Source organism: Cynocephalus volans, chromosome 4, assembly GCF_027409185.1.
Source record: "Cynocephalus volans isolate mCynVol1 chromosome 4, mCynVol1.pri, whole genome shotgun sequence".
Lineage (NCBI taxonomy): Eukaryota > Metazoa > Chordata > Mammalia > Dermoptera > Cynocephalidae > Cynocephalus > Cynocephalus volans.
In genome coordinates, this window is record NC_084463.1 from 113,619,391 (window position 1) to 113,629,194 (window position 9,804).

Genomic DNA, 9,804 nt, shown 5'->3' on the forward strand with positions numbered 1-9,804 from the left:
TACAGTCTGTTTATATATCAAGTAGATTACAATTCACTATGTCCAGAGAAAACTTTAAGTCAAACTTAAATTTAATATATATATGTATATATATGTTAAGAATTGTGGCTAAGATGTCTAGCTTGCTAACCTTTGCTTTCCTAGTGTAGAATTGTCACCGAGAAGTATCCTTTTTTCTTTTCCTTTGGCAGCTAGCCAGTGTCACTGACAAGTATCTACCCAGCCAGAGACTACATTTCCCAGCTTCTTCTCCCCCATTTTACAATATTAGGTGTAGTTACATGACTATATTACAGTCAACAGAATGTGAAGAGATGATGTCACCTTTTTCAGGCCTGGTTCATAAAAACTTCCCATATAATATTCCTACATTTTCCACTTCCAGCTAACTAGAATGAAAACAACCCTAGGTTTACATGGTAGAAGTAGAGTTCCCAGCCACCCTGTTCACCTATTCACCTGCCCAGTAATATAACATTCAAGTATGTCATGTGACTAAGAAATAAACTTCTATTTAATTTAGGTGGATATATACTTGGGATCATTTGTTACAGCAATTTGTTTACCCTAACCATTTCGGAGATTAGTACCTTTAAATGGCATGCTGACTGGTAAAAATCTAGAAATATGAAGCCATGGTGAACAGTAAGAAAATGGATATCACAGGCTGAAAAGACAGAGCCCATGTTTTGCAAATGCAAACATTTGAAAAAATAATATTAGACTATTCAGTCTATTCAAGGGATACATACTTGTATGTGTGGTTAAACTATAAAGTAAAGCAAGGGAATAGTGATAAACATAAAAATAAGAATGTGGGAATGAAGGAGGGAGTATGATCAAGGAAGGGATTACAAGGAATTTCTAAAGTTCTGGCAATATTTTATTTCATAATCTGAGTAGTGAGTAATAAATTTTCTTTTTTTTCTTAAAAATCTACTTGAATGTTTGATACATGCTTTTGCATGTACAATAAACTTTACTACTTTAAAAAGTAAAAATATATCAATATTAAGCAGATTTTATCTCGTGCTATAGTTTGGATATGTATGCCCTTCCAAAATTCATGTTGAAATTAAATTCCCAACATGGCAGTGTTGGGAGGTGGGGGCTAGTGGGAGGTGTTTGGGTCATGGTTATCCCTCACAAATAGATTAATGTCCTCCCTCGGGGGTGAGTGAGGTCCTGCTCTATCAGTTCCTGTGAGAGCTGGTTGTTAAAAGAGCCTGGCACCCTTCTCCTTCTCTCTTGCTTCCTTTCTTGCCGTGTGATCTCTTGCACACACCCGCTCCCCTTCAGCTTTCCACCATGAGTGGAAGCAGCGTGAGGCCCTCACCAGATGCAGTTGCCCAGTTGTGGACTTTCCAGCCTACAAAATTGTGAGCCAAATAAATATCTTTTCTTTATAAATTACCCAGTCACAGATATTCTGTTATAGCGACATAATAATGGACTAACAAGCCCAGGCATAACAAATATTTAATTTATCACATTAATGGATTAAAAATAAAATTACATATGTTTAGAGAAAAAGTATTTTATAAAGTTCAATATCCTTTTCTAATTTCAAAAGGTTTCTTTGAAAACATCAATGTGTTATGGGCCATTCTCTTTTTAAGAAATTATAGACACTTTCCCATTAAGGTCAAGAATATGATAAGGAAACCCAATATCATCACTCATTAACAAAGTATTAGAGGTACTGGATAATACTCTAAGAAAAATGAATAATGTTCTTCTCTACCAAAAATAACCCACTAGAAAATATAATAAAAATGTAGATACCTTTCACAATAGCCACATAACTATATACTATTTAGCAATTAACAAAGGATACACAAGATGTTTCCAAAGAAAATTTGAACTATTTAAAAGGCATAAAAGGAAATAAGAATAAATGAAGACTCTCACTATGCTGATGAATAGGATGATATAGTAAAGATGATAATTCTTCCTAAAACTAATATGTAATTTATTACCATCCCAATCAAAATTGCAGCTGGATTTTTTTACAAGAGAGCTCAACAAATTCATTGTAAAACAGATATGGTAGAATAAAGGTCTATAAAGAAGAATGTGTTTGTGTATATACTTTATTTCTATTTCAGGAACAGACACATACGTCAGTAGAATACAATAAACAAATAGAGCTCAAAAATAGACATGCTAGTGACAAAAGCAAGATGACGGAATAGGAAGTCCCAGCCCTCGTACTCCCACAAACATCAATTTAACATTAATATAGAGAGCAAAATACCTTTGTGAGAAGTCCAGAATCCAATTAAGAAGTTTCAGTACCCAAGAGGAGCACAAAATCTAGAATAGCTACATTGAAATGGTGGCCATGGCAGAAAAACTTAGAAAAGAATTGACATGTCCCATCTGCCTGAATTATTTCAAAGATCCTTGTTTGACATTCTGCGACCCAACTGCTGCTTTATCTGTCTAAGGCATTTGGAGAGGGAGAAAAAGGATAGCTTTCTCACTTGTTCCCATTATCGTGACATTTCTTGGATCCAGAAGATTCAGACCAACATGGCCCTGGGGAAGCTAGTGGGTGAGATCAAAGTAATTTGCCTGTGCTGAATATATGTTGTTGGATGCTGATGTTCTATGTGAGTATGACTTTGGATCCAGCCACAGACAATGACTTCCTCATATTTTCTAATGAGCTGTGCAGCATCAGATGTGGTGGTCCATATGAGACTATTAGAGAATGATAGGACATTCATCTCTGCTGCTTGTATCCTGGGGTCCTCTTGCTTTATCTCTGGCTGACACTATTGGGAGGTGAAAGTGAAAGGAACAGTGGAATGGGCTATGGGTGTTTGCAGGCAATTTGCATGTCATGAAGGACCTTTCCTGGTTTTTTCATATCCAAGGTTCTGGTTGTGAGCCTCAAGGGAGTATGTGAAGTCATTGCCAGCATAGAAACTGGGATTTTCCATGTTGACCCAAACTTGTAGAAGGTGGAGATTTTCCTGAACCGTGACCTAAAAGCCATTTCATTTTTCAATACCTGTGATGGTTTCAATATACGCACCTTCAGAGTGTGTCTATTTTGGAGCCTCTATGCCCACTCTTCTAACCTGGGCTTCTAAGAAAGGGCGAGAACATGCAACTCATGAAGATCTGTGCCAAGGAAGCTACAGATCTGTGCTGAAGATGTTACAATTAGTCCACAGTCCTCTCAGTGAGACATGTGATCTCTGTCCAAACAGAAGAGTATATGGGATCAAAATGCTGGATCATCCACTCCCAAGTTCCACATTACCAGGAGTTTATAAGGTTGAGAAAACTATCCAATTTGTTTCACTAAAAAACAAGCCTTAGGATTAGAACTGCAAAAATAAATAATTGATTTTAAAACCTGACTTAATTCTAAATACTGGTCTTTACTCAGGATGAGATTGAACTAGACCCAAGAGGCCCACAGTTTAAGGGTGAGTTTTGTTTCTTCCTCTTGCGTGTTTTCCAGGGGCTACTTCCATGAATTGTTGCTTCAGGATATAACCAAGAACTGGTTTCTGAAGAGTGTCTGGGTTGGATATTCATAGGCTCAAACCCTGAGGACTTGGGAAGGAAGGTTTTCTGTGCATGGGCCACATGGGGAGGAGAATCATAGGGCTGGAGACATTCAGAAGGACACAGTGTCCAAGGATTAAGTCAACAGATGGAGGGAAAATCAGGGAGAAGGGACTTGTGGGCCTCCATTTGGGACTGACATTGCATGGACCAAAAGTTGATTCAAGGGGCACAACTGAGCAATTTTCAGGCTGCACCCACAGCCTCCCCACCCCCAAATTAAAGAAAAAAATAAACCTATATTTACCTGGGAACCTAAGATGTGATTTTCTTAAATGTTTCTAAGAAGCAATGAAGAAATAATGAATTGCTTGATATATGGTGTTATATATGGTGTTTGGAACACTGGCCATCCATATGAAAAATAAATAAATAAAATCTAAGCATAACTTTTTGTTACAAAATTAGACTCCAAACAAATAAATACAAGTGAAAGGTAAAACTCTAAAGCAGATATGAGAGAACTTTGTGACCTACAGTTGGGGAAAGACTTCTTCAACAAGATACCCCCCTCAAATACAAACAATAGGAAAAGAAAAATTAAGTATTTGAGTCCATTAAAATTAAGCATATGTTATAAAAACAAAGAAATGATAAATGTTCAGGTGACAGATATGCTAACTATTCTGACTGGGTCATTATACGATATATGCATGAACTGAAACAAACTGTACCCCACAAACATATACAATGAAAAAATAAATTAAAAAATAAAATAAATAAAACATTGTAAAAAAAAGAAAGAAAATTAAGCAAAGTGTTAGCGAATACATGACACACTGAGAGAAAATATTTGTGACATTTAAAACCAATAAGAAATTTGTATTAGAATGGACAAAATCTTCAAAATCAACAGGGCCAGAAACCAACAGAAAAATTGGCAAAGGATATAAATAAGCAGTTCACAGACAGAGAAGCCCAAATGGCCAATATTTGTAGAGAGAATTTCAATCTCACTAGTAATCAGAGACATGCAAATTAAAACAACGACCTGCCACTTGGCATCAATATGGCAAAACTTTTTATAAAGGCATATAATTCCAAACTATAGGTGGAAATAGGCAACTGGAATGCTTAGCTCTGCTGGAAGGAGTATAAACTGTATCTATGTTTCACAAGCAATCTTGTGAAACTTGTTTATATATCTATGATTCCACTTCTGGGTAAACATCCCAAAGAAATTCTTACACAGTTCCATAAGGGGACATATTCAAGAATACTCACCGTGACAGGGGGTGCTACCACGGAGTTGGAGGTACTGTCCACATCACCCTCTAGTGTGCATTCTTGTATTACCTAGGCTGGAAAGCTAAAAACTACATTTCCCAGACATCTCTGCAGCGAACGTTCTGGAAGAGATTTAGGTTCAGCCAATCATATGCACTCCTGTGAGACTGAACAGGCAGAAATCAGGTGATTCTGCCACTACTCCCTTCCTGCTGGCAAGCATTGTTGGGCGGGGTCTCATTTTGCCATGTAAATAGCAAAGTTTCCAGTGATAAGGCCCTGACTAAATGTCAAGAGGCAGAGTACTGGACATCAGTTTTTGTTGGAGTGGATCGAGCAGATACAATGTGTTTCTGGAACAGCAGCAGTAAGCAGCTGCCTCCTGATCAGGACAGTCTCAAGATAATATCCAGGCAGTTACTGATAGAAGAGAGAACAGCTCCCTTGGTGGCTTTCAGTCTTTCCTCAAAATTAGACCTCGAGTGTTTTCTTTATCATTCTCAATTATCTTGTGATGCATCCCTTTCTGTTAAAAGTAGATTCTGTTCTATGCACTTAAACCAAAGCCTGACTGATTCCACCAGGATGCCAGAAATTTGTTAATATCTTCTATTTGCGAAGTTCAATTACCAGTGAAGTCCCATCTCAACTGTTCCTTCCACCAGGTGATCCACTCCCACCTCTGTGTATCTCATAGTATTTTGCATTTGTGTTGTATTTACTTGCTTACATGAACTCTTTGAGGCCAGGGATGGGATATTATTCATCTTTGTAATCCCAGTTTCTAGCATTACAGCATGCTCCCTCCCACTCAGGGCCTTTGCACATGTTATACCACCTATCTGGAAGACTCTTCGACTCCTGTTCACTTAATTACCTCTTATTCATCTTTCTGATTCAGTTGGATCATCTTGAGATTGATCTATACTGTTTAATATAGTGGTCACTAGCCATATGTGGCTATTTACATTTAAACTAAAGTTAATTTAAAAATTGGTCATTAATAACACTCACCACATTTTAAATAAATGTACATGTGATTTCTATACTGGACAGCACAGAATATAAAACTTTTCCATCATCACAGAAAGTTCTGCTGGAGAGCACTGATCTAAATAGATTGGGACTCTGTATTTTACACTCCTGCAGTATCTTGTACTTTTCTTACACAGCACTTATCAAAGTTAATAATGAATTAATGTCGGACTTCCTCACTAAATTGTAGGGTACATGAAGACAAGAGCCATGTTTGTTTTGTTTACCATTGTATGTCCAGTGCCTAATATAGTACATGACAAATAATGACCACTAAATAGATGTTTGTCAAATGACAAAAGAATGAATAAAGTTATCTTCTAATAAATACAAAAATCCTATTCCTTGAAATCTGGGGTCCAGACTAGAAATATTATCAGTGGGCTTATGTAGGGACAAATGCTTTTTTGTTCTAGTTTCAGACCACTTTCTGCCCTTTTTTTTTTTTTTTTTTTTTTTTTTTTTTTTTTTTTGTCTTTTTCGTGACCAGCACTCAGCCAGTGAGCACACTGGCCATTCCTATATGGGATCCGAACCCGCGGCGGGAGCATCACCGCGCTCCCAGCGCAGCACTCTACCAAGTGCGCCACAGGCTCGGCCCCACTTTCTGCCCTTTTTTGCTGAGCATTTCATTTTCTTTCCTGAAGTGAAGAGGACAGCAGTATCTAGCTAGTGAGAATTTGGGGACTGTACCTTGCTTGTTTAATATATGGTGGATGATGAATGAAAAGGATGATGTTCAAAATATCGAAATGTGAAATGCAATTTAAAAAAACATTTTGCATTGTTTTATCTAGTATGATCAATTTAAACATATAGATGTCAGTCATAACCAAAAAGATATACTTGTAACAAGTGAGAAATATGAGTACTTTATTTATTTAAAATCATAACCATTAAATTTTTATTTTGCATTATAAGGTGAGGGAGAGATTAAAAAGTTAGATTTTAGTCTTTTATGAGTTATGCAATAACATACTTTAAAAAGAATAAACAATAGAAATAGAATAACTAAAAGAGATCTTCAATGAATGAAAGTGGAATCAAAATAATCAGTTAAAATTGCAGCTATCATTGCAACATGTATAGTCTGGTAATATTAGAACTATTGGCACTTGGTAATCTTAATAGAGCTTAGAAAAATTAGCAGCATGTAATATCATTGCCCTATGCTGTCTAGAGCAGTACTCCGACCATATCTGTCTTCATTGGGATTTAGCTTTAATTAATACATTCACATCAGCTTTGTCTGCCTCTCCAAGACTTTTTTGATGGCTGTCAACCAAGATATTGTCCTCCTTTTTTCGGGGCCTCTGGGAACCACCTTCTCTGGCAGGTAGAAGAGCTCCAATGGGAATAAAATTGTGCACATCCTGCAGCTTCTTACGCAACCATTCCAACCTCTCCATTGAGTTCAGATGTTTGCGCAGGTTGTGCATAAGCTCTATTTCACTCACAGATCTCTTCCTGGGAAGAACAGAAACAGAGAGGGCCATTCTATTAGCTCCTAACTTCCAAATCACAAAGCCAACCTTAAAAATCCAATTCCCATGCCCTCCCCGTGCAGAATAGGCTACGGTACTTACTTAATAGGTTTTCCATCCGATTTAGTAAGAAAAGATATTGCAAACATGACAATCATTACTTTAGTCATATCTTTTGCAGACATCATCTTCACTAAAAGGATAAGCAAAATGGAGATATTTAAAAATATTTTTAATATTCCAAACTATATAATAAACTTATAATAGTTTACATTTATAAGCATACAACTACTCAGAGATTATGACAGTAAAAAATTGGTTTTCATGAGTAGCTTTTGGGATCAGCCTCTTTACAAATACATTAGTCTACATTACATATACACATTATATATAATTTAACTTAGGAATTAAATAAATTAGTTTTACTCTTAGGTATCTTTTGAGATTTCTTGTGCAAGTTTTGATACATGAATTTTAGACTACAAGAATAATGAAAGAGCTTATTTTTGATAATTTCCTTCCATATTTTATGTTGGTCATGCCTAAATGCTTACAATCTGCTTGAAAATGGCTAATTCTCTTAATTAGGTAAATTAACACTTTATTTAAGGAAACTTCGTCTCAGGCCCTGCAATAATAACCATAAATGCCCAATTGATAGGATCTGATTTAGAGATTTTTACTGAATTAATGCACATTTCTCATAGCATTAAAAAAAATGTGTCAAAGTATTTAAAAATCATCTAATTAATTACTTGTTATATGGATTCTGAGCTTCTGCTTAAATAAAATGCATGTCTGTGTCTTATTTCTTCAACTTATTTTATTAACAATTATGTTTTAGTATAATTTTTAACTCTTTCCTCTTTTGCTCATAAAGTCTTCATATCAGTATAGAATATTCTTGCCTTAATCTGTACTTCAATAATTGCAAAGGCTGTTATTAATTATAGAAGTGCTTTTCCTTAAATCCTCAGTGTTCTACCTTTTAACATCCACAAAGTGGCTATATGCTCCTATTTTAAGAGGAAACTGCATCATTTAGAAGCAGCATAAAAAACACTGTAATCTGCTTCATTTCTCTTTACTAGGCAATATAAAGCTAATGATTAAGCAACAAATGAACATTTTAATTTTTGGTTTATGTTAGAAGCAACCACTGTAGGTACAGGAGAGGAAGAAGGTTGGTGTCTAATCCTAGATTTGTCACATTCACCTAGTGACCTCAGATTCCTCTTCTTTGCTTCCTCGTTCTTAATAGAGAGATAGGCTTCTTATAAGAATGACATTTTAAAAAACTAAAAAATGATTGTAAAACACCCTTAAAATTTATGTGCAATTCTCAGTATAGAAAATTAGAAAAGACTGTTATTTTTGTAAAGGGAATAAATATTCAGTGATTGAACTTTTTTTAAAAAGCTGTTTGAAGGTTTATTCGAATTTGAATATACATTGAGCTCTCTATGAGAGCTCATAAAATAGACAACATAGGTAAGGATACTCTGCAGGAAAAATGAAATTTTAACTCTATATACTGATTATTTAAATCAGAATATTCATTCACCATCTATTTTATTTCAAAATTTCAGTGGAGATACTAACAAAGCTATTATGCCAAATTTTAATGATTTTTCTGGTAGTTTTAGATAAGTTTTAAAAAAACAATGTATCACGAAAGTCTTCAACTAAAAAAATAAACAATTTAAGAGTATTTTAGTAGCATAAATTTATTTTGTATTATGGCATTTTAGATTAAACATAACTGAACATAATTCAACACCCCTGAACATCTGACCTTGTACAAACTGCATGATATTTGTAGAAAATTGTACACATAAAATAATTACTCAATTATCAAAAATCTCATGGAACTTAAAAGAGAATATTTAAAGGTTACTTACCATGCAATGACTTAGGACAAGTTCTTCTTTCTGGTGTATTAGCAGCTGATGCTTTATTAATGTTAAAAAAAAAACCCTGAGAAACCCAAAGGATGGGACTGCAGACCCTTAAATGTGACTTGTGTATATATAGTCTTCTGCTCACCAAGAGAAGCTTTTTTATTGTTAGAGATAATATCACTCCCAATAATCTGTCTCTTATCTATAGGATCAAAGCAGTACATACACACCCCCATTGGGTCAGGCCTCTTAAGTTTTAGATAATTGGGTACTGAAAGAAAAGGAGCATGGGCCTGGAAAAAGGGCTTATGCAAAGACTTTTAACAAATATTGAACTGTAACACCTAGAAAAATTCTGCCTGAATTAATGAATCTGAGTTTATATTATAAAAAAGACTGATTTCAAAGATTTATGGTAAAGTCATCATTTTACTTGAAAGTAAAATCTGAAAATAAATAATATTTGTTTTAACCATGCTATTGGTAAAATTATTATGAGGATTATAATGAATCATATATGTTATGTTTTTTATAAGACATTTACAACCAATCCGTATCACTTTGGTCATTTT

General features: G+C 35.1%; 1 protein-coding gene across 1 annotated transcript; it reads right to left on the bottom strand.

Moving 5' to 3' along the window:
* Window positions 1-7,052: 7,052 nt before the first annotated feature.
* Window positions 7,053-9,468, bottom strand: PTH (parathyroid hormone). Its single transcript, XM_063095997.1, has 3 exons — window positions 9,378-9,468; window positions 7,434-7,524; window positions 7,053-7,314 (listed from the first exon to the last, which is right to left on the bottom strand). The coding sequence occupies exons 1-3, from the start codon at window positions 9,466-9,468 to the stop codon at window positions 7,053-7,055; spliced, it is 444 nt and encodes a 147-aa protein (XP_062952067.1).
* Between the last annotated feature and the right edge of the window lie 336 nt (window positions 9,469-9,804).